Source organism: Scyliorhinus torazame, chromosome 17, assembly GCF_047496885.1.
Source record: "Scyliorhinus torazame isolate Kashiwa2021f chromosome 17, sScyTor2.1, whole genome shotgun sequence".
In the NCBI taxonomy this organism is placed as follows: domain Eukaryota; kingdom Metazoa; phylum Chordata; class Chondrichthyes; order Carcharhiniformes; family Scyliorhinidae; genus Scyliorhinus; species Scyliorhinus torazame.
The window spans coordinates 28,741,889-28,767,901 of NC_092723.1; the positions used below are offsets into that span (position 1 = coordinate 28,741,889).

Below are 26,013 nucleotides of genomic sequence, written 5' to 3' on the forward strand. Positions count from 1 at the left end.
TTGGTAGCACAGTGGTAGCACTGCTGCATCACAGTGCCAGGGACCCAGGTTCATTTCCGCCCTTGGGTCACTGTGTGGAGCTTGTACGTTCTCCCCGTGTCTGCGTGGGTTTCCTCCGGGTGGTCCGGTTTCCTCCCACAGTCCACAACCGGTAGGTGGATTGGCCATGCTAAATTGTTGCTTAGTGTCCAGGAATGTGAAGGTTAGCTTATGGGGTTGGAATCGGCTGGAACATGGATCAATGCACACCCGATGGGCTGAATGGCCACCTCCTGCACTCCAGGGATTCTATGATTACTTGACTTTAGGGCTTGAACTTTGCCTTGACGATATTTAAATATTTGCTCCCCTACGATGATACTGGAAGCTCCAGTATCCACTTCCATGTTTAATGGCCACCCGTTTACCAGGGGCACTTTTATGATAGAAGTCGATATACTCATCTTGACATTATACAATTTATATATCTGAGATCCCTCTTCTGAATCATGTTCTAGATTATGCACTGGAGTCCAGGATTTTTTTTGATCAAGTCAGGTGCATTCTGTTTGACTCAGCACTTAATTCGGACGTGGCCTTTTTGACAAAACAGATAGAATCTCGGAATTTGTATCTTTCCTGAGAATGATCTCAACTGCACCTGTTGCATTCATCAGAATATCTGGGTTACTGACCCATTTTTTTCCCTTCTGTCCCCTGTCTTGCTCAGTGAGTTTCTGCTCTATCTCTTCTGCACACGCAACTCTGTCTTCCTGACTTGCAAAAACTTTGCACCATAGCTGATTCACCTTGGTTGTCTGCACACGATGGGCGGGATTCCCCCCCCCCCCCCCCCCCGCCGGGTGGGAGAATCGCCAGGGTGCCGCGCGAATCACACCACGCCGCCCCGACCCCCGCACGTGATTCTCCCACCCACCCGAAACCAGCGCTGCGCGAATCGTGCCAGGCCGCTCGGAGAATCAGCGCAAACGGCGAGCGGCGATTCTCCGGCCCAGATGGGCTGAGCGGCCGCGCGTAAATTGCCTAGTCCTGCCGGCGCCGCCCGCTGCTGGCGGGTACTCATCACGAAGGCTTGGGGGGGGGGGGGGGCGTTTGCGACGGCGTGGACACTCTGCCTCCATTTCGGATAATCCCACCCACTGTAACTCAAGAGCGCCCTTCTCCCCACTCAATCGCCTGATCTATTTCTATACCTTTCTCTAGAGAAACATTATTCTCTGTCAGCAGCCTTTTTTGTATGTTTGTTATGCACGTTGCAAATTAATCTATCTTGCAACATGTCACTAAGCGATGATCCAAATGCGCAAGGCTCCACCAATTTTCTTAGTTTTGCCATTTATGTCACAATCGTCTCCCCTGTTTCTCTTAAAGCAGAGTTGAACTTAAAACACTGCATGATGATAGACGGTCTGGGTTGAAATGATCCTTTACCAATGTTGCAAGATGGTCAAAAGACATAGGGGTGGATTCTTTGTTGCCCGACTCTTGTAACTGATTTCTTGATCTGGAGAAGGGTGGAGCGTCGGCCGAAAAACAGGATTGGCGCTCAATACTCCAGTCCCCCGCTGTTGGTGGCAACGAGCTACACGCCGTCACTGGCAGCACCATGCAAAACTACTATTTTCATGGATTGTAATATGATTAGCGGACTGGAAGCCTGATGCTGCACCCTTCCGCAATGCTCCAATCCTCAGCTGGGAGCTACATGGGCGTGATTTACGAGTGGGGCCCAGACCCAATGGCTGATGAGGGGGAGCAGGAGTTAAGAAAACTTTTGGGGGGTGTAAGTCTGGACTTCAGGGAATCGGGGAATGAATTAGTGGCCAGTGCGTGAGCTCAGTGTGTCCCCCTCGGGGTCGGTATGCCCTGGCTGAGACCCCCATTGCTTCTATAAAATCATTTAAATTCACCCCCTGGCTGCAACTTACAGGCTGTTGGCAGTTCAGACTGCTGACCGTATCCTGAAAATGCCCTGAGGGCTTCTGGCCATGTGGAAACCTACCCAGCTCGCCGATCTGGGAACCCACATACCCCAGCAGTATCATCAAGGAGATAGGCGTGATCATGCTCAATCGCCAGCTCACAGGTATCAACACTCCTTAGTGTACTTCTCAGAAGCGCTGCCCACACAGTATCAGCAGAGCTCACCCCAAACAAAGGGCACATGCACCATGGCCGCTGGAACCCTCCCTGACACACAGCCCCTCTCAGGGTAAAAGCCTCACCAGTGACACTGTCAGCTAGCCCAGCCCTGAAGATCACGAGATGTCTCCAAGCCCTACCTGTACACAGTGCCCCTGATCCCATCCATCCCGCCCCCGGTCAGAAAACCTGGCCATCTCCCTGTCGCAACCTGTGTGTTAAACCTAGGCTCCACATAACAATGCAGCTACATGCAAATGCATACAACCCTCGCTCATCCCCATCTCTAGGACCTGACTGCACACCAAGCTCTGAGAATGGAGATTAACGACCAGCAGGTTGAGATGGCTACGGTATTTGGGCAAATAGCTCGTCTGTCACAGGTGTAGGGGCTGATAGACTGCTCCCAAGTGGCTCTCCACACCACATGGCACCAGGGTGTTCCCTTCATAAGCCAGAAGGGTTCCACTCCCTAAATGTCCAGCCAGTGTGCAACCACCAGATACGTGTCACGCCTGTGTGTGACCGTTTGACAGGGAATGTGCACAACACCTTCACCCTAGGCTAGTACCTGATCCCAGGGGTCTTCGAGGGATACCCCAGGCTACATCTCGTGGCTGATTGACCACAGACTTCAGCGGCAACCATGTACAATGAAACTCATAATGCGACCTGATCGGTCATGAGCTGTGCTTCTGTCTGTTAAAGATGCGTTTCCGCTGTTGTGACAGGTCCGGTGGACCCTCCAGCATAGCCCCCAGAGGGTCTCCCCTATTGTGGCCAGCTGTGCCCTCCGTAACTTAGTTCTGCAGTGGGGTGAGGAGCTTCCTGATGAGGTCTTGGAGGAGCGGCACGTGTCCTCGGATGAGGAGGTGACCCCTCTCCAAGGACGTCATGATCCCTCTGCGACCGGGGGATGAAGGTAGCTGAGCTCACACTCATGAAGGTGCTGGGGATGGGAAGTCAAGGACTGAGCCATGCTTCGGACATCTCCCGCCATAAATCTGACTTTTAGCCCCAGACTTTCTACTGCATTCGCCACCTTTGCAGTGTTGGCCTGGGTGCCACACATTGCCGGCACCATCTCCTGTGACAGAACTCCTTCTTTCAGCCTTCTATCCACAGACATGCTGATACCCTTTCCTGGTATTCCCAGTTCTGCCTTTGTATCTCAAGCAGCTCAGGGATGAACGTCTCTAAAGACACAGCAACTAGCTAGCGCACAGTTAAGTACTGGGATCCAGCAGATCTCTGACTGTCGAATCCCTGGAATCCGATGTGCGTCAGAAGCAGTGTGATGCTCACCAGATAGTGACCAAGAAGCACGTCTGCTACAATTGACCATCGAAGTGTGTGTCTCTGCGCTGGTGGATGGTGCAGGTGATAGATGTGATGCTACTTCTGTATCCTGCTCCGACATCTCCACAGACGGGATTTGTGACCGTGTTGGATTTCCTGCCAGCCTGAGGGTAAATTGTTACTCTTCTCTCCTCTACAGCATGCAACAATCTGGTTAGGGCTCCCTCTGTATAGCATGGAGCTGGTTTCCTTGTTGCCAATCTCCTGGATTGAATGAGAGCAAGTGAAGTGGAGCCGTTGAAATGCAGCGCCCCCTTGAACAGATAGTTCATGCAAGAGGTGCAGCATTTTTCACATGGGGACATTTTTTTTCAAAGTGCCGAAAAATTGCTGTCCGGATTGTGCCCCAAGAGCTGATAGAATTTGTACCAGTTTTCGCACCAAATTTGACACTGAGCCAAATTTGGGGAAAGTTCCGCCCAAGGTATAGACCCTACCTTTTAAGTCTAGAGGTGAGAAATGCATGAATAGAGGTTTCAGCAGCACTTGAGAGCTGAGACAGGGATAAAGTTGGGCTGTTATGGAGGCGCAAATAGGTGGTCACGGTGATCACTCAGATGTGAGGTTGAAAGTTCATTTTGGGGTCAGATTACACCGAGGGCTGGATTCTCCGCACCCCGGCGCTGAAACCACGTTTGGTGACGGGCCGGAGAATCCGTTTTCCCGCATGAAATCGGGACCAGCGACCAGCGCCGGCTCCGCGATTCTCCACCCCTCGAAAAGCGGCGTACACACGCCGAGTATCCACTACCTGAGGCCATTGTCTGAGGCCCGTCCCGCTATTCTCTGTTCCCAACCTGCTGAATTCCCGACAGCATAATTCTAATGTGGTCCTGCCATTCTGGAAACTCGCGAGGCAGCTGCGGCTCAGTCCACGCCCGTCGCAGTCGGGGGAGAGCCGATCAGAGAGCAGGGGGCCCTCATTCGGGACTGGGGGCTATGTGAGCGGGAGGTTCGGGTCGGGCGAGCAGTAGATCGGGGGCACTATTTACGCGGTCCAGGCCCGGGGTCTGAGTCCGCCATGGAGCAGAGCGCGGCCACTGGAGACAGTCGCCTCTGACCAGGAAGCGCGGGAGACCGTATCGGCAGCTGGAGCTGCGAGCTCCACGACAGCTGCCTGCTAGCCCCCTTAAAGGCTGTGCGTTTGTAGCCTTTTGACGCCAGATTTCCTGGCGTAAAAGGCCACAGTTTTCACAGCGGCATGGTGACATAGTCCCCAAAACAGAATCCAGCCCCAAGATTGTGAAAAGTCTAGTTCAATCTCAAACATTTGTCAGGGAGAGGGTTGCTAACACTGGTTCCCAACCAGTGTTTAGACCCGCGGCCCTGTGCCCGTATTTGTAAGAAACTGGGCCAGTTTTCGGCAACACCATGCCCGGGATCCAAGCGGCACCTCCGCCGAAGTTCCGGATGTGTACTGCGTCTCTCGGTGTGAACTCGCATAGTGGCCTTTGACAACCTCTGTCTGCCTTGGATCGGTCCTGAGCGCAGCGGACCTATCTGCCAATATCCGGAAGAACAAGACTCAATTGGGTGCGGAGCAGCGACCTATCAACATCTCGTCCGGCGCGGTGCTCGTCATGGCATGCAGGGTTGTCTGGTGGCAGAATAAGAACTGTGGTAAATCACTGTTGTACTTATATTAGAGGTTGTACGGTAGAAGCTGCACTACAGGTTCACCTGTGGCCCCTGCCTGCTGGCTCCGCCCAGCAGGCGGGGTATAAATATGCGTGTCCTCCAGCTCGCAGCCATTTCGCCAGCTGCTGTGGGAGGCCACACATCTGATACCAATAAAGCCTCAGTTTGGATTCAACTTTCGTCTTTAAGTCAAATTGATCGTGCCTCAATTTATTGGTATCAGTTTCGAAGGATGGACCTCCGTATTAAACCAGATCGCCTGCAGCTGGATCCGCACTCAAGCGACGCGAGAAAGGACTTCCAGCACTGGCTAGCTTGCTTTGAAGCGTACACCAACACGGCGCCGACCCCTGTTCCAAAGGCTCAGAAGACCCTGATCTTATATTCCAGGCTCAGCTCCAAAATCTTCCCACAGATCCAGGATGCGCCAAAGTACGCCGAAGCCATGACTCGACTTAAGGACAATTACGAGCAGAAGACAAACACGCTCTTCGCCAGGCACGCGCTCGCAACTCGTTCTCAACTACCGGGTGAGTCCATAGAAGACTTCTGGTGGGCCCTAATCCCACTAGTCCGGGACTGTGACTGCCAGGACGTTACAGCTAAGGAACACTCAGACCTCCTTTTGAGGGACACCTTTGTGACCGGAATTGGGTCAGACATCATACGTCAGCGGCTCTTAGAAGGGGCCATGCGCGACCTCGCAGAGACAAAAACGCTAGCGCTCTCCATGACAGTCGCCCTGTGCAATGTCCAGTCCTACGCCCCCAGCTGCGCGGCCCACCCATCCTACGCTTCATGGACCTCACAGGCAGCCGCCCCAGCGGTGGCACTGCCCACCCAATACGCCTGCGCTACACGCCAGCCAGCAAACCCCGGGGGGCCCCGATGCTACTTTTGCGGCCAGCAAAAGCACCCCCGCCAACGCTGCTGGGCCCGCGCTGCCCTTTGTAGAACCTGCGGGAAGAAGGGTCGCTTCGCCGCGGTGTGCCAGGCCCGCTCAGTGGCCGCGATCGCCCCCCCCCCAGTCACGGACAATGGGTGCCGCCATCTTCTCCTCCCCCCAGACCATGTGCGATCAGTGGGCGCCGCCATCTTCCCCTCCGCGCAACACGTGTGTTTCATGCTCCACCCCCGCAACGTGCGTTCCATTCGCGCCGCCATTTTGTAACCCCCAAGATCTCCGTGCGCCGCCATCTTGTCTACCCCTCAGCACATGGGCACCACCAGCGTTCCAAGGTCTGAACTCAACGGCCGCCCCATTACCCGACGACCAACCAAGGCTCGCCTCCATGTCACTCGACCAGTCTCGCCCGCATAACCTGACCAACGCATCCACCAGCGTGAAAGTCGACGGCCATGTGACCTCTTGCCTGCTGGACTCCGGGATCACCGAGAGCTTTATACACCTGGATACGGTAAGGCGCTGCTCCCTCATGATACACCCCGCCAATCAGAAAATCTCCCTGGCCTCCGGATCCCATTGCGTAGTGATCCGGGGGTACTATACGCTCACGGTCCAGGGCGTAGAATTCCACGGCTTCCGCGTCGACGTTCTCCCTAACCTCTGAGCTGCACTTATCCTCGGCCTGGATTTCAAGTGCAACCTCCAGAGCCTAACCCTTAAATTCAGCGGACCCTTACCACCCCTCACTGTGTGCGGTCTCGCGACCTTAAAGGTCGACCCACCTTCCCTCTTTGCTAATCTAACTCCAGATTGCAAACCCGTCGCCACCAGGAGCAGACAGTATAGCACCCAGGATAAGACCTTCATCAGGTCCGAAGTCCAGCGGTTGCTTCGGGAACTCATCATCGAGGCCAGCAACAGCCCCTGAAGAGCTCAAGTGGTAGTGGTTAAATCTGGGGAGAAACACCGAATGGTTGTGGACTACAGCCAGACCATCAACAGGTACACGCAGCTCGACGCGTACCCCTTTCCACGCATATCTGACATGGTTAACTAGATTGCACAGTACCGGGTCTTCTCAACGGTGGACCTGAAATCCGCCTACCACCAGCTCCCCATCTGTAAATCGGACTGTCCATTCACCCCCTTCGAGGCAGACGGCCGTCTATATCACTTCCTTAGGGTCCCCTTCGGCGTCACTAACGGGGTCTCGGTCTTCCAAACGGAGATGGACCGAATGGTCGACCGGTACGGTTTGCGGGCCATGTTTCCGTACCTAGAAAATGTCACCATCTGCGGCCATGATCAGTAGGACCACGACGCCAACCGTGCTAAATTTCTCCTCACCGCTACTCTCCTAAACCTCACTTACAACAAGAAGAAGTGTGTGTTCCAACACAAACCGCTTAGCCATCCTCAGCTATGTGGTACAGAACGGAGTTCTGGGGCCCGATCCCAACCGCATGCGCTCCCTCAAGGAGCTCCCACTGCCCCAAGGCCCTCAAACGCTGCCTGGGGTTCTTTTCATATCACGCACAGTGGGTCCGAAACTATGCAGACAATGCCCGCCCACTCATACAGTCCACCCAGTTTCCCCTGACGGCCGAGGCCCAACAGGCCTTCGCCCGGATCAGAGCTGATATTGCCAAGGCCACAATGCACGCTGTAGATGAAACACTGCCCTTCCAAGTAGAAAGCGATGCATCAGACGTCGCCCTTGCCGCCACCCTCAATCAGGCAGGCAGGCCCGTAGCATTCTTTTCCCGCACCCTTCATGCCTCTGAAATTCAGCTCTCATCCGTTGAAAAAGAGGCCCAAGCTATCGTTAAAGCTCTGCGGCATTGGAGGCATTACCTGGCCGGCAGGAGATTCACTCTCCTCACTGACCAACAGTCGGTCGCCTTTATGTTCAACAACACACAGCGGGGCAAGATCAAAAATGATAAAATCTTGCGGTGGAGAATCGAGCTCTCCACCTATAATTATGAGATTAGGTATCGCCCTGGCAAACTCAACGAGCCCCCAGATGCCCTATCCCGAGGTACATGTGCCAGCACACAGGTAGACCGACTCCGGACCCTGCACGACAGCCTTTGTCACCCAGGGGGGTCACATGGTTGTACCACTTCCTTAAGGCACAAAATTTGCCCTACTCCGTCGAGGAAGTAAGGACAATCACCAGGGACTGCCAGGTCTGTGTGGAGTGCAAGCCGCATTTGTACCGGCCGGACCACATGTGTCTGGTGAAGGCCTCCCGCCCCTTTGAACGCCTCAGCATGGACTTCAAAGGCCCCCTCCCCTCCACCGATCGTCACACATATTTCCTCAGTGTGATCAATGAATACTCCCGGTTCCCCTTCGCCATCCCTTGCCCCGACTTGATGTCTGCCACCGTCATTAAAGCCCTCAATTCGATCTTCACTCTGTTCGGTTTCCCCGCCTACATCCACAGTGACAGGGGATCCTCATTCATGAGTGATGAGCTGCATCAGTTCCTGCTCAGCAGGGGTATCGCCTCCAGCAGAACGACAAGCTACAACCCCCGGGGAAACGGTCAGGTACAAAGGGAGAATGGGACGGTATGGAGGGCCATCCAGCTGGCCCTACGGTCCAGAAATCTCCCAGCCGCCCGCTGGCAAGAGGTCCTCCCTGATGCACTGCACTCCATTCGCTCGTTACTCTGCACTGCCACTAACAATACACCGCATGAACGTCTTTTTGCCTTCCCCAGGAAGTCCACATCTGGGGTGTCGCTCCTGACTTGGCTCGCAGCTCCGGGAATCGTGCTTCTCCGTAAACATGTGCGACTCCACAAGGCGGACTCATTGGTGGAGAGGGTACACTTGCTCCACGCAAACCCCCAGTACGCCTATGTGGTGTTCCCCGACGGCCGCCAGGATACTGTCTCCCTCAGGGACCTGGCACCAGCAGGTTCCACCCCCACACCACCCCCGGCGTCACCCTCCCCTCCCTCACCGCTCGCAACACCGCCCCCCACCCCAGGACAGTCCGTCCTCCCCCTGCCCATGCCCGTCGATGAAGAGGATTTTGGCACGCTCCCGGTGTCACCCTCGACCAGGTCAGCACCAACATCGCCATCACCGCTTCGCCGCTCTCAAAGGACCATCAAGGCCCCGGACCGGCTGAACCTCTGACCAGTCCACCTGACGCCAAGAGGCATTTGTTTTGCTCTGTAAATATTAAAATCATGATTGTATATAGTTATCCACCACCCCCGCCGGACTCAATTTTAACAGGGGGTGAATGTGGTAAACCACTGTTGTACTTATATTAGGGGTTGTACGGTAGAACCTGTACTCCTGTGGCCTCTGCCTGCTGGCTCCGCCCATGAGGCAGGGTATAAATATGCATGTCCTCCAGCTCGCAGCCATTTCACCAGTTGTTGTGGGAGGCCACACATCTGATACCAATAAAACCCCAGTTTGGATTCAATTTCCGTCTTTAAGTCAAATTGATCGTGCCTCAAGAACCTTGCTCAGCGAGTCTCCCAGGATCCTGATGCTTTGCTTTTTCATACCGAGCTTAAAGTTTGCACTGCTGGGGAGTATGTGGTGGTCCTCACATGACAGATCCCATTGGCAGACATGAATCCCACACTCGTAAACGCTGTACCATTGTCGGATACGAGGACCTTGGGTATTCCGTGTGTGCTGAAAATGTTCCAGAGTTTCTCTGGTGGTTCGGGCCGTCGTCGCTTGTACCTTGGGGACCTCCGTCCACTATAAGTGAGCATCGACGAGGACGAGGACCATTGCCCCCTGAAAGGGGCCCGCGAAGTCCATGGGCGGGATTCTCCCCTACCCGGCGGGGTGGGGGCTCCGGGCTCCGAGGAGTGGCGTGAACCACTCCGCCGTCGGGCCACCCCAAGTGGTTTGCGCCCCGCCGGCCGGCAGGGAAGGGGCTTGGCGCCACGCCAACCGGCTTCGAAGTACCTCCGCCGGCCAGCGCGAGTTGGCGCATGCGCGGGAACGCAAGCGTGTGCTGGCGTCATCCCGGCGCATGCGCGGGAGGGTTCGTCTTCGCATCGGCCATGGCGGAGGACCACAGCGGCCGATGCGAGTAGCTGTGCTCGAACATATAGTCATATGCTGCGAGCAGTAGTGCCCATTGCCGGATGTGGACGGAAGCAATGGGGAAATGGCCTGATTCTCCTTGAAGAGCCCTAGGAGGGGCTTGTGGTCCGTGACAACTGTGATGCGATGCCTGTAGACATATTGATGGAATTTCTCGACCCCTAATATGACACCCAGGAGGTGCCCCCCAGGGCACAGGCCCGCCTGCGGATCGGTGGGCCCCGATCGCAGGCCAGGCCACCGTGGGGGCACCTCCTGGGGCCAGATCCCCCTGCGCCCCCCCAAGAACCCCGGAAGCCACCCACGGAGCTGGGTCCCGCCGGTAGGGACCAACCTTGATTTACCCCGGTGGGACCCTCGTTAAACAGGCGGGACTTTGGCCCATCGCGGCCCGGAGAATTTGGGCGGCCCCGGGGCCCATTCAGTTGCGCCGGTCCCCGCCATTCTCCGAGGCGGGCGGCGCGATTCACGCTGGGGCGTTTTTTGGGGGGCCGGAGAATTTGGAGGACGGCGGGTGGTCGGAGACTCCCGCCCTATAGTCCATATGGAGGCAGGACCACGGCTGACCTGGCCATTTCCATGGGTGGAACAGGGCTGCAGGAGGCAACGTCTGGTGTACCTGAGATTGGACGCAGCGCTGGGCCACCCGCTCGATGTTCACATCAATGCAGGACCACCAAATGTAGCTTTGAGCTAATATTCTCATTTTTGAACCACCATGTTCGGGGACTACAACGTGGGTCCCTCAAAGGAGCACACCATCCTCTATGCTAAGCTCCTGCATCTTGGTGGCATATGCCTTTAGGTTTTGTGGTACAGCCCTGTGCTGGGCCCCACACTGCACCCATACATGTGACCAATGCGGGATAGCTGAGGATCAGTCTGGGTCCACCCACGGATGCGGAATATCGTGACCGGTAGTGAGTCCATAAAATGGAGGGTGGAAATGACCTCACCGGCCGTCACTGGTGGAGGTGGCCAGATCAGCAGGTGCAGGCGACTTAATACGGCAGCATGGGGAATCTTGGTTCCGGAGCTGTGCTCGAACATATAGTCATATGCTGCGAGCAGTAGTGCCCATTGCCGGATGTGGACGGAAGCAATGGAGAAATGGCCTGATTCTCCTTGAAGAGCCCTAGGAGGGGCTTGTGGTCCGTGACAACTGTGATGCGATGCCTGTAGACATATTGATGGAATTTCTCGACCCCTAATATGACAGCCAAACCTTCTTTCTTGATCTGGACATACCGTTTCTCTGCATCGGCCAAATTTCCTGAGGCGAAGTCAATTGGATGTTCAGATCCGCCGTCCATTTCGTGGACCAGCACAGCCATGACACCGTACGGACAAGTGTTGCAGGTCAATAGGGTTGACCAGGATGAGCCGAAGTGAGTTAGCAGTCTTGACGAGTAGAATTCACCATGACAAAAGATGCTTCCTGCGCTCGGCTCCACTCCCAATGTTGCCCCTTCTTCAACAGACGATGGAGGACTAAAGTGGTGGCCAGATTTGGGAGGAACTTGCCAAGTAGTTTACCATTCCCCCCAAGAACGAACAGAGTTCTGTTGGGCCACCTGGTACAGGAGCCTGCCGAATTGCTTGCCCTTTCTCTTCCACCAGGTGCAAACCATGGCGGTCTATGTGGTACTCGAGGTATGTTACTTCGGCAGCGTTGAATACACATTTCTCCCGCCGGAGGTGGACGACTGCTTCCTCAAAATGCTCCAACACCTCAGCCAAGTTTTGTACGTGCTCCTGGTCGGACGAGCCCGCGATCAGAATTTCGTCGAGGTAGACCGCCATGGAGGGCAGGACTCGCAGGATGTTCTCCATTGCTCGCTGGAATATCGCATACCCGGAGGAAACCCCAAAGGGCAGGCGGGTGTATTCATGTAGCCCCTGTGCGTGTTCACGGTTACAAAGCCTTTGGACTCGCGGGCCAGGACCAACTGGAGGTAAGCGTGACTCATGTCGTGTTTCGTAAACGTGCGCCGTCCGCTGAGCTTCACGTAAAGGACCACGATCTGGTGAACCACATAACGGTCCAGTCGAGGCACACGGTTGACTGTCATTTTATAGTTGTTTCACATGACTGGGATGACCAGCGTCACCAAGTCAGAGAACCGTACTATGCGGATGATTCCCAAGTTCTCCATCCGGCCCAACTCCGCGTCCACCTTGGGTCGTACGTCATACGGGACAGGTCGGACGCGCGGTTGAGCCATGAGGTTCACATGTATTCGGACCACAGCTCCTAATATAGTGCCCAAGCCATCCTGGAATACCGATGGAAAGCTCAACAGAACTCCCTCAGGGCCATGTGGGTGCAGCAGCACATCTGCTGCCAATCTAACTGCAAGTGGCAAAGTCAGTCACGCCCCAACCCAAGCTGGAACAGCTCCAGTGGACCACCATCAGAGGAATGTTTGCAGACTGTTGACCATATTCGACCGGAACCGTTGAAGTGCCTCTACTGCCAGTGGTCCCCCGTATAAGCGGCCAACCTCACGTTGATGTCCTACAGGGTCAGCGATTGAAGGTTAGACCTAGAATGTGGTCGAACTTACGGTGACTGACAACCGATACTGATGCCCCAGTGTCGAGTTCCATGCAGATTGGGTGTCCATTAATCCGCAGGGAGATCCGGATGGGCGCTACTCTTGGCGCAACGATGTAGTGTAACTGCTGGTAGGTGCATCTTCCACGTATTAAGCCCTGTCACGTGGGGGTGGTCATGCCTGTCGGGTCAGCGGACAGGTAGATCGTCGCAGGGCCTCCTGTCTCTCTGGTTTCTGTGGCCTGTTGTGGCCCACGCTGGTGGTCATATTCCTGTTCCTCCTGGTCGGGGGAGAAAATCCGGCGGCATTCCCGGCCTCTATTACCGTGGTCTGTGTTCCTCCGGGAGCTGTCATTTTGTCGGGTACCAGCCTCCTTAGCTCTAGCCGAGTGTGATAGACACTGGTGGTTGCATCCCAGACTGAGCACTGTCAGTCCCTGGAGTTCCTGGACCCCTTGTTCGGCGCTTTCTCTGGAGATAGCTATCGTCACCGCGCCTTGCAGGTCCAGGCGGACCTCAGCTAGTAATTTCCATTGCATGGCCGCTTGGAGGAATCCACACACCAAACGGTATCTGAGTGTCTCAATCAGTGTCACTCCGAATTTGCAAGTCTCAGCCAGTTTTCGGAGGAGGGCCAGGAAGTCACTCACCAACTTGGCTTGGGCATGAGCAGCTGTGTGGATCCGGAAACGGCGTACGATGAGAGGTGGTTTTGGGCTGAAATGTTCCCCCATAAGGGTCACCAGGGCGCCGAACGACCGGGAATCTGGGGCGTCTGGGTGAGTCAAGCTCTTTATCACAATGTAGGTCGGCCCTCTGCAAGCGGTCAGTATTATAACAGGTTTTTGTGCATCGGCAGTCATATCATTCGTTCCAAAAAAATGGTCCATGTGTTCAACTTATTGCCCGCAATCATCTGTACCTGCATCAAAAGGTTCCAGTTTTCCTATGAGTGGCATTTCGGTGGTTAGTAGTGTGGCCTGCTGAAGCCTAGACGAGGTTGGCTGGGCGCATAGCAACCAGTGTCGACGGTATCTCCACTGAATCCTCGTTGGCAGTGTTAGGCAGAATGCATAGATGAAAGTAGAAATTACAGAACAAGGTTTATTTTGATACACTTACAATACTCTCCACTCCCCTAATGGTCTCCTTCCCCGACCTGCAGCTAGGCCGGGGTTTTTATACAACTGGGGCTCTCCATGTAAAGGGGAAACTTCGCCCCTTAAAGGGGAAGGCATGCCTGTCTTAAAGGGGAATTTCATACTCCAGAGAGGTCATGGGAAAACGTATAGGCCTGATCCCGGGACTTCCTTTGGGTCATAACACTACATCATCAATTTTCATATCACCTGACTCCGGTGGCGGCCATGGTGTGACTGGTCGCGCATTTGGCAGCTCCCACTCAAGGCTGTTTTTTTGGACGTTTTCCCCGTTTGTAGGGTGGATGTTCTGGAAAAAAGGTGTAGGGCAGACTGGAGAAATGTTTGGCTCCATTGGTGGGGCTAGTGGATGAATCCACAGACCAGAAGTGGGTCAAGAAGTAGGGAGCAGTTGGAGCAAGAGAATCATCATGTGACACAGGTCAAGATGGCGGAGGGTAAAGGGTCAGCCTTGCCTGCCTAGTGGTCAATGGAACAACTGGTGGACTTTTACAATGAAAAGTTTAGCCAACAGAGGGAAGGTCCAGGAGGACCTTGCCAAGACGGTGGAACCGTTAAAAGTGGGAATTGACTGTGTGGAGCAGAGGCTGGAGGCCCAGGGTCAGGCTGTTTGGAAAGTGGAGGAGGCGGTGCGGGAACACGAGGAGCCTATGCCTCGTTGGCAGCCGACATAGTTGTGATGTGGGAGACTCCGCAGTGGCTAAAGGAGACAAAAATTAAGAACTGTGGGGATGCCTTAAGGCATAGAGGGAGCAGACACTGGCATGTATGTGGCAAGGTGTTGGAGAAGTTGATGGGGGAGGGGGCCTTTAACTGGCCCCTTGAGGTTGACCGAGCGCACAGGGCGCTGATGAGGAAGCTGCAGGCGGGTGAGCCACAGAGGGCGATGGTGATGCACCTTCACCGGTTCCTGGACAAGGAGAAAATTCTGAGACATGCGAGGCAGACAAGGAGGTACACCTGGGAGGGGACCAAACGGCAGATATACCAGGATCTGGGTGCGGACCTGGGGAAGAGGAGAGCCAGGTTTAATCGGGCGAAGGCAGCCCTCTTTAAAAAGGGAGTGAAGTTTGGTATGTTGTACCCAGCCTGCCTCTGGGTGACTTTTAATTAAGAGACATTGAACTGTGAAGGAGTTGTGAGAAGATGGGCACTTTTTCAATCCGTGTTTTCTTATATCTTTGCTTTTGATTGTTGTTGGAGAACTTTTCTCCTTCGAGATGTTTTGTTTTGATTGAGGGTGAGTGCACCTTTTATTTCTTGTTTCATTGTTGCTTGTGAAGAATGCAAGCGTGGGTGGGGAGGGAGGGGAATCAGTGGGAGGTAGGAGGCTTAGGCGCCTTGGGTGGGGGTGGCAAGGCAAGCTGGGCGAGCTAGTTAACGGGAGTCCAGTGGGGGGAGATCAGGTGGTTAGTGTAGCAGAGTGGGGTGGGGTAGTTGTTTTGTTTAAGGGAAGGGTTGCTAACAAAGGTGTTGTTGCTGTGGCGTAGCATGCCTTTTTACAAGAAACACACTTGAAAATCGGGGATCAGACAAGGCTCAGGAAAGGGTGGGAGGGCAAGTCTTCCATTCGGGATTAGGCATAAAGATGCAGGGTGTAGCGGTGCTGGTAAATAAACAGGTGGCGTTTGAGGTGGGGAATATAGTAGCAGATTCGGGGGGAAGGTTAGCGATGGTGAGTGGGAAGCTGGAGGAGATGCCAGTTGTCCTAGTAAATGTTAATGCCCCAAATTGGGACTATGTGGAGTTTATGAGGCGAGTGCTGGGGAAGATCCCGGACCTGGACTTGCACCGGTTGATTATGGGTTGGGGGGACTTTAACACGGTCATTGATCCCACAGGGGCTTGGGAGGTCGCGGACGAAGGCGTTTTCGCATCTGCAAAGGGTGTACTCTCAGATTAATTTTTTTGTGGTGGGCAAAACTTTATTGGCAGGAGTGGTTGACTCGGGATACTCGCTGGTCGTGGTTTCAGACCACGTCCTGCATTGGGTGGACTTGCGGGGGGGTGGGGGTTGGGGGAGAGTGCCCACGGTGGAGGCTGGACGAAGGGTTGCTGCTGGATGAGAAGGTATGTGAGCGGGTGAGGGCCGTCATTCGGGGGTATGTGGAACTAAATAATACAGGTGAGGTCTCGGCTGCCACCTGTATCAGATTCAGGCACTCAAGGCAAGGATTGGGGGGAGTTCGTATCGATCCGGGCGTGGGTTCACATCGATTCCCCCTACGTTATCGCAGGCCTCAATATCTTTAACTTTGAAGGGGATAAGGATGCAGAGCAGTATGGGTGCCACAGCCCAATATCACTGCTGAATGTACACACCAAATTGTTGGCTAAGATAGTGGCCTCGCGGATTGAGGACTGCGTGCTGGGGGGTGCTAGGGGAAGACAGACTTGGTTTGTTAAGGAGAGGCATCTATCGGCTAATGGTAGGCATCTGTTGAATGTTCTCATGATGCCCTCGGAAGGACGGAACGTGGTGGCAGTCGATGTGGATGTGGAGAAGGCCTTTGATCGGATAGAATGAGAATGTTTGTGGGAGGTACTGGGGTGATTTGGGTTCGGGCAGGGGATTTGTCCACTGGGTCCAGTTGTTGTTATCAGGCGCCAGCAGCATGTGGGAGGACAGACCGGGTGAGTTTGGGGTATTTTAGGTTTATCGTGGGACGAGGCAGGGATGCCCACTCTCCCCAATGCATTTTACCAATTTAAGGTAGTCCACGGGGTGCATATGACGGTGGCCAGAATGAGCAGGTTTTTTGAGGGGGTGGAGGATAGTTGTGGGTTGTGCGTTGGTGGGGGGGTGGGGGGGGGGGCGTGAACCATGTCCACATGATTCTGGCTTGTCCGAAGCTGGAAGGATTCTGGCGGGCGTTCGCTGATGTGATGTCTGAGGTGCTGAGGGGGAAGGTGGTCCCGAGTCCCAAACTGGCAATTTTTGGGGTGTCGGAAGACCCGGGCGTCCAGGAGGTAAGAGAGGCCACGTTTTGACCTTTGCCTCTTTGGTAGCCCAGAGAAAGAGGGAGGGGCTCGAGTCCGCCAAACCCGGGGTGTGTGGGTCTGGTAGTATGTATTGGGGGCCATGTGGGACTGGAAGCCCTAATGTCATTGGCTGACAGATCCCGGGTCCTGGTTGGCCGTTGACCTCTAGCTCCGCCCTGAAGGCGGAGTATAAGAAGCCGGAGTCCTCCCCCGCAGGCCATTCTACTATCGAGCTGTGGGGGAACAGACACGCTTAATAAAGCCTCATCGACTTCACTCTATTCGTCTCACGGAGTCTTTGTGCGCTACAATTTATTAAGCGTGTCTAAAAAGGACTATGGAGCTCAGGATCATTCCGGAATGCCTGAGGATCAGCCCCCACGCAGTGAACGCGGCAGCAGCCTTCAAGCACTGGCAGACTTGCTTCGAGGCCTACCTCAGAACGGCCACCGGCCGGGTCACAGAAGACCAAAATCTACAGGTCCTGCACTCGAGGGTGAGCACGGAGATCTTCTCCCTCATCGAAGACTCGGAGGATTTCCAGACGGCGTTCGCAGCACTGAAAAGTCTCTATGTCCGCCCAGTTAACCAAATCTACGCTCGCTACCAGCTCGCGACGAGACGGCAAGGTCCCGGAGAATCGATGGACGAATTCTACGCCGCGCTGCTGATTTTGGGACGAGCCTGCAGCTGCCCTTCGGTGAACGCAAATGAACACGCGGACATGTTAATGCGCGATGCTTTTGTGGCAGGTATGAATTCCTCCCAAATCCGCCAAAGACTTCTAGAAAGAGAGTCGCTAGGACTCTCAGAGGCCCGGGCCCTAGCAGCCTCCCTAGACGTGGCCGCGCGTAATACCCGCGCCTACGGCCCCGACCGCGCGGCAGCCCATTGGGCTCCGTACGTACCCGTCGCGACAAACCCACCCCCCCCCCGGACACCCCACAGGCTTGCGCGGTTCAGACGCCAAGTCGCATCGGGGGCGCCCGCTGCTATTTCTGCGGCCAGGCGAAACACCCCCGGCAGCGCTGCCCGGCCCGCGCAGCAATCTGCAAGAGCTGCGGGAAAAAGGGCCATTTCACGGTTGTGTGCCGGTCCCACGAGGTCGCCGCCGTCCCGGGAGAACAGGGAGCCCTGCACGCCGCTTACGCTCCCCAACCCCCCCGCCCCCGCACCCCATGTATGACCCGCCGGCGCTACCACTTTGGGTCCCGCCCACCACTCCCCACGGAGAAGAGGGAGTTCTGGCCGTCTCTAACGCCCCCCTAACCCCCCCCCCCCCCCCGCGCTCCACGTCTGACCCGCCGGCGCTACCAACTTGGGTCCCGACCACCGCTGTCCCCGGAGAGGAGGGAGCCCCGCGCGGTCCTAACGCTCCCCAACCCCCCCAGCGCCCCATGTGCGATCTGCAGACGCCGCCATTTTGGGTCCCGGCCACCACGAGGGGAGGAAGGGCGCTGCCATCTTCGACCACCCCAAACCTCTGCGACGCGTGGGGGCGGCCATTTTGTCCACCCCCGCCGCCATCTTGTGACCCCCCAGCCACGTGCGATGTATGGGGGCGGCCATTTTGTTCATCCCCGACGCCATCTTGGACAGCAACAACGGACCCCACTCCACTACTACAACCACGTCTCGCTTCAATTACGCTCGATCAAGCTCGGCCCCGGACACTCCAGACGACGACGACAATGGTGCTAATAAACGGCCACGAGACACCATGCCTAGTCGACTCCAGGAGCACGGAGAGCTTTATCCACCCCGACACGATAAGACGCTGTTCCTTGACCACCTACCCCAGCGCACAAAAGATTTCCCTAGCTGCAGGATCCCACTCCGTACAGATCCAAGGATTCTGCATAGTTACCCTAACGGTGCAGGGGAGGGAGTTCAAAAACTACAAACTAAACGTCCTTCCCCAACTCTGCGCCCCCACCTTACTGGGATTAGATTTCCAATGCAATCTACAGAGCCTTACGTTCAAATTCGGCGGCCCAATACCCCCACTCACTATCTGCGGCCTCGCAACCCTCAAGGTGCAACCCCCGTCCTTGTTTGCGAACCTCACCCCGGATTGCAAACCCGTCGCCACTAGGAGCAGACGGTACAGCGCCCAGGACCGGACCTTCATTCGGTCCGAAGTCCAGCGGCTACTAAAGGAGGGCATAATCCAGGCCACCAATAGTCCCTGGAGAGCGCAGGTGGTAGTAGTGAAGACAGGGGAGAAACAAAGGATGGTCATAGACTTTAGCCAGACCATCAATAGGTACACACAACTAGACGCGTACCCTCTCCCCCGCATATCCGACATGGTCAATCGGATTGCCCAATATAAAGTCTTCTCCACCGTGGACCTCAAGTCCGCCTACCATCAGCTCCCCATCCGCCCAAGTGACCGCAAGTACACAGCCTTCGAGGCAGACGGGCGATTATACCATTTCCTAAGGGTCCCATTTGGCGTCACAAACGGGGTCTCGGTCTTCCAACGGGAGATGGACCGAATGGTTGATCAACATGGGTTGCGGGCCACGTTCCCGTATCTCGACAATGTAGCCATCTGCGGCCACGACTAGCAGGACCACGACGCCAACCTCCAAAAATTCCTCCAGACCGCCAAAGCCTTGAACCTCACGTACAACGAGGACAAGTGCGTTTTTAGCACCAATCGGCTAGCCATTCTGGGCTACGTAGTGCGCAATGGGATAATAGGCCCCAACCCCAAACGTATGCGCGCCCTCATGGAATTCCCCCTCCCACACTGCCCAAAAGCCCTGAAACGCTGCCTGGGGTTCTTTTCATACTACGCCCAGTGGGTCCCCCAGTACGCAGACAAGGCCCGCCCCCTAATACAGACCACGACCTTCCCTCTGTCGACAGAGGCTTGCCAGGCCTTCAGCCGCATCAAAGCGGATATCGCAAAGGCCACGATGCGCGCCATCGACGAGTCCCTCCCCTTCCAGGTCGAGAGCGACGCCTCCGACGTAGCTCTAGCGGCCACCCTTAACCAAGCGGGCAGACCCGTGGCCTTTTCCTCCCGGACCCTCCACGCCTCAGAAATCCGCCACTCCTCAGTGGAAAAGGAAGCCCAAACCATAGTGGAAGCTGTGCGACATTGGAGGCATTACCTGGCCGGCAGGAGATTCACTCTCCTCACTGACTAACGGTCGGTAGCCTTCATGTTCGATAACGCACTGCGTGGCAAAATCAAAAACGACAAGATCTTAAGGTGGAGGATCGAGCTCTCCACCTTCAACTACGAGATTTTGTATCGTCCCGGAAAGCTGAACGAGCCGTCCGATGCCCTATCCCGCGGCACATGTGCCAACGCACAAATTAACCGCCTCCAAACCCTCCACGCGGACCTCTGCCACCCGGGGGTCACTCGGTTTTTCCACTTCATCAAGTCCCGCAATCTCCCATACTCTTTAGAGGAGGTCCGTACAGTCACAAGGGACTGCCACATCTGCGCGGAATGCAAACTGCATTTTTTCAGGCCGGATGGTGCGCACCTGATTAAGGCTTCCTGCCCCTTTGAACGCCTTAGTCTTGATTTCAAAGGGCCCCTCCCCTCCACCGACCGCAACGCATATTTTCTTAATGTGGTGGACGAATACTCCCGCTTCCCATTCGCCATTCCCTGCTCTGACATGACCGCGGCCACAGTCATTAAAGCCCTGAATACCATCTTCACACTGTTCGGTTGCCCCGCATACGTCCACAGCGACAGGGGGTCCTCTTTCATGAGTGACGAGTTGCGCCAGTTCCTGCTCAGTAAGGGCATAGCCTCAAGCAGGACGACCAGCTACAACCCCCGGGGGAACGGGCAAGTAGAGAGGGAGAACATCACGGTCTGGAAGACCGTCCTACTGGCCCTACGGTCCAGGGACCTCCCAGTTTCACGGTGGCAGGAGGTCCTCCCGGACGCTCTCCACTCCATCCGGTCGTTATTATGTACGAGCACTAATCAAATGCCTCATGAGCGTCTCCTTGTCTTCCCTAGGAGGTCCTCCTCTGGAACGTCGCTGCCGACCTGGCTGGCGGCCCCAGGACCCATCTTGCTCCGAAAGCACGTGCGGGCACATAAGGCGGACCCGTTGGTCGAAAGGGTTCACCTCCTCCACGCGAACCCGCAGTACGCTTACGTGGAGTACCCCGACTGCCGACAGGACACGGTCTCCCTGCGGGATCTGGCACCCGCCGGCAACACACACACCCCCCCGACACCATTCACCCAACCCCCCCCCTTCCTGCCACCGCCGCACCCCGCGACCGCCCCCTTCCCAGGAGGATCGGTTCCCCTCCCCTCAGGCCCGACCAAGAATAAAGCCCAAACTGAAACCGTAAGGCTCCCGGAGACGACAACACCGGTACAAGCACCACCACCACCACCGGGGCCGAGGCGATCGACACGGACGACCAGACCGCCCGACCGACTCGTGGCGTCGATCTAAATCAAAATATGGACTTTTCACAAGAACATTTTGCTTTTCTCCCTATACCCTCTGTAAATAGTTGAAACAGGACAAAATTGTACAATACTGTATTGCCATGTGAATGTTTTTTTTTCCTCCCAGGACCTGCCCTGTAAACCCTTACCACCATACGAAGCATCACCCCGCCGGGTTCATTTTTGACAAGGGGTGAATGTGGTAGTATGTATTGGGGGTCATGTGGGACTGGAAGCCCTAATGTCATTGGCTGACAGATCCCGGGTCCTGGTTGGCCGTTGACCTCTAGCTCCGCCCTGAAGGCGGAGTATAAGAAGCCGGAGTCCTCCCCCGCAGGCCATTCTACTATCGAGCTGCGGGGGAACAGACACGCTTAATAAAGCCTCATCGACTTCACTCTATTCGTCTCACGGAGTCTTTGTGCGCTACAGTGGGTGAGTGATCTCGCGGGGAAAAAAATCAAGTTTTCCTTGAGAGAGTTTGACCAGAGATGGAAACCGTTTATCAATTTCTTCCAGGATAGTTAAGTCAGCAGGGGGAGGGAGGGGACTTTGGGGTTAAAAAAGGAGGCAGAGTGGATTGAGGGTAACAGCAGGGAGGGAGGGGCGCGGGTTTGTTGGTTATTTATTTGTTATGAGATTTCCTGGTCTGTTCTCTTTTTGGTTTTGGCGTAGACTAGGGGCGAGATTCTCTGGCCTCCCCACAGCGTGTTTGCAGGTGTCGGGACCTTCTGGACCCGCCGCTGTCAATGGAATTTCCCATTGAATTCACCCCATGCTGTCGGGAAACCCAGGGCGGGTTGTGCCATCGGCAGAACCAGAAGATCCCGCTGACGTGAACAGCCGGAAGATCTCACTCTACATAAACTGCACTGCTCTCATCTACACACCAAGTCACCTCCTCGAAATATTCATGTGATGGAATACTCTCCACTTACTTGGGAGAGTTTGGCTCAAGATGGATTGGAACTTTATGGGAAAAACAAAATGTTAGGTAAAGCTTTGTGTGAAGAAATGTCAAGACAGGCTTTCACAGGCTTCTGATAGCAAGCTGAGAAATGTCAAGACAGGCTTCTGATAACAAGGTTGTTTTAGTACCAGACAAATTGCAGACGGCCTTGGGAAGGGTTGCGCTAGGCTTGAAAATAATCATAAATTAGCTAAAAGGCACCGATGGAATGCGAGGGAGCTGCCCTCAGAAATGAGCCAGAAACTGTATAAGAACTGCTGTTAGATGTATTGGCTTTGGCTTGCTATTGTAACTCTCAAGAGATACAGTGGTCTTAGCCCCGGCCAAGAAATAAACATATGTTAAAGTAACGAGGTGTTCGACTGATCATTTCATCCGGACTGGCTGCAAAAGAATCCTCACTTGAATGTGTGCAGCTCAAACAACACTGAATAAGCTTGGCACCATCCAGGATAATGCAGCCCACTTGATTTGCACCCCATCCGCAAACACTCCCCCATCAATGACGCACAGTGGCAGCAGTGTGTACCAAATACAAGATGTACTGCAGCAACTCACCAAGGCTTCTTCAACAGCACGTTCCAACAGCACCTTCCAAACCTATGACCATTGCCATGTAGAAGAACAAAGGCTGCTCCTATCATGGATGCACAGTGGCAGCAGTGTGTACCAAATACAAGATGCACTGCAGCAACTCACCAAGGCTTCTTCAGTAGCACCTTCCAAACCTATGCCCGTTGCCATCTAGAAGAACAAAGGCAGCAGACGTTTGGGAACCCCAGCACCTGGAATCTCCCTTGCAACCTGCACACCACCTAGACATAAATAAATAACATAAAATAAAAAAGTGCCCCCACCCCGCCCCTCCCCTCGCAACATTATGAATCACAGTTTTTGTCTCTTTATATAGAGTAGGGTATCCTGCTCATATTATGAAAGGCCCAAACTAAAATGGACCAGATTTGAATTGGTTAGAAAACTGTGTAATAGTAAAAGATGTAAAAATAACCAAGGTGTCGGTGAACAGAACGATGTCTCAGATTATTGAAGATACCTTTTAGGAATGAATTTAATGCACCAATTGATTTTTAACTGTAACTTGAAGAAACTGTCGTTGAATGTTAAAATTATGGAATTTCTTTTGTTTTATGAAGGTAACTGTGGCCCACCTCCACCTTTGCGAAATGGTTCACCAACTGATGAATTTACTGGTTTGCAGTCATTTCCTGTGGGGACCAGGGTTACTTACAGCTGTTATCCAGGTTACAGATTCGCAGCCGGAAGTAGAAGATATTCTACCTGTGGTACTGGTTCGGTTTGGACACGGTTAAGGATCACTTGTGAAGGTATGACTTTGGAATAATTTTTGTCTCCTTCTGTCTTGCTCTTTCTCCGAGGAAATTACTTGGTTGGAACATTGTTCAATGATTGTGAGCAAGTGTCTAGTATTTCACCTAAATGATTATTCATGCATGCTTCTTTGAATAGGGAGTTTTGCAAGTGACCTATCTGCAGTTTTCATGACAGCTCAGGCATGATTATTAGCTTATCCAGTTTACACATGGTCTTCCAGTACGATCATCACATTGTAATCAGAAGTGGAGAGAAAGCCATTTAACTCTTCAAGTCTGTTCCATATTCAGTGAGATCATGGCTGATATGTGATCGAAATTCATATATCCACTTTTGGACCATATCGCTGAATATCTTTGGTTAGAAAAAATCTATCAGTCTCTGTTTTAAATGCGACAATTGATCTAGCATCAACTGCTATTTGCAATGGAATGTTCCAAAATTTGACCAAATTATCCTTAAACCATATTCCAGAAAGCCAGTTGGTGCAGGATATAACTGAAGCCAATCTTTGCACATTTCTATAAACATTTGAATAAACAGTTACATATTATCAACAAACAACAGCTTCCTAACTCTAGAACTACTGTTGCAGTTTGTATTTAAATCTGTTTTGATTCTATATCTAATTAGAGGAGAAAATGCATCTGTAGTTAATGCCCACCACCCCCTATAATGAAACACAGAGAGTGGATGCAAATCCTGTTTTTGCTGTTTGGTCTATTTTCAATGCTTTTATCCACCTATCAAAAGTATTTTGTTTCATTCTTTCGAGTTCCATATATGCCTGATCTGCTTCTTTCTTAGATTTCTAAACTTTTGCCTGTAGGCTTCTGGCATTAGTCCGTATGCACTTAATATGTTTTTTCTCACCTCATCATAATTCCTAGATACCTCTTCTGATGATGTAAACACCTCACTAGCCCTACCTACCAACATTGTTTGAACCAACACGACACACATGATCTTTGGCCAATTCAATTGTTTAGTCACTTTCTCAAATTAGATGAAGAAGGTTTCCGCATCTTTCTCATAAAATCTTAGCAATGTTTGAATATATTTAAATATATCCCTACTAAGCTTTTGACTAGGAAGTGTTTCTCCTTCCTTTAGACCTTCCCGATGATCTGCCTTTAACTCCAACATTTTCTGTTGCTGTTCTCTTTGCAGTTCCGGTTTCCAAAGTTCAAATTCTCTCTTTTTTGCCTTATCCTTTTTTTTCCTTTGCTAATCATTCCATCTCTACTGCAAGCTTCCACTTTTCCATTTCCTCTGCCACTGCCACATTCTTCAGTTCTATTACTTTCTGTTTATCTTTATCCTGCATTTCTAATTGCTTCATTGGCAATTGAATTCTAGCTAATTCCAATTATTCAGGCTGTGTCTCTGGCAAATTTAAACATTGAGCTATGGCTTGTGTTATCTCTACCTCCCTCACCCCTTAAAATAAATATAACTACAGCTTCTCCGTTGTACCCAAAAGTTTTGTTTTAGTCTCCCTTTGTAAACCAAGAACAAAGAAATGTATAGCACAGGAACAGGCCCTTCGGCCCTCCAAGCCCGTGCCGACCATGCTGCCCGACTAAACTACAATCTTCGACACTTCCTGGGTCCGTATTCCTCTATTCCCATCCTATTCATGTATTTGTCAAGATGCCCCTTAAATGTCACGATCGTCCCTGCTTCCATCACCTCCTCCGGTAGCGAGTTCCAAGCACCCACTACCCTCTGCGTAAAAAACTTGCCTCGTACATCTACTCTAAACCTTGCCCCTCTCACCTTAAACCTATGCCCCCTAGTAATTGACCCCTCTACCCTGGGGAAAAGCCTCTGACTATCCACTCTGTCTATGCCCCTCATAATTTTGTATACCTCTATCAGGTCTCCCCTCAACCTCCTTCGTTCCAGTGAGAACAAACCGAGTTTATTCAACCGCTCCTCATAGCTAATGCCCTCCATACCAGGCAACATGCTGGTAAATCTCTTCTGCACCCTCTCTAAAGCCTCCACGTCCTTCTGGTAGTGTGGCGACCAGAATTGAACACTATACTCCAAGTGTGGCCTAACTAAGGTTCTATACAGCTGCAACATGACTTGCCAATTCTTATACTCAATGACCCGCCCAATGTAGGCAAGCATGCCGTATGCCTTCTTGACTACCTTCTCCACCTGTGTTGCCCCTTTCAATGACCCGTGGACCTGTACTCCTAGATCTCTTTGACTTTCAATACTCTTGAGGGTTCTACCATTCACTGTATATTCCCTACCTGCATTAGACCTTCCAAAATGCATTACCTCACATTTGTCCGGATTAAACTCCATCTGCCATCTCTCAGCCCAAGTCTCCAAACAATCTAAATCCTGCTGTATCCTCTGACAGTCCTCATCGCTATCCGCAATTCCA

The 26,013-nt window shown here is 53.4% G+C and overlaps 1 protein-coding gene across 1 annotated transcript in view; it reads left to right on the plus strand.

Annotated features, from left to right (window-relative positions):
* LOC140393517 (membrane cofactor protein-like) overlaps positions 1–26,013 on the plus strand; it is a 307,321-nt gene that overhangs the window by 20,192 nt on the left and 261,116 nt on the right. The window contains exon 2 of the mRNA XM_072479828.1: positions 23,411–23,602. Coding sequence (XP_072335929.1) covers positions 23,411–23,602 — 192 coding nt within the window. The remainder of the gene's footprint in view (positions 1–23,410; positions 23,603–26,013) is intronic.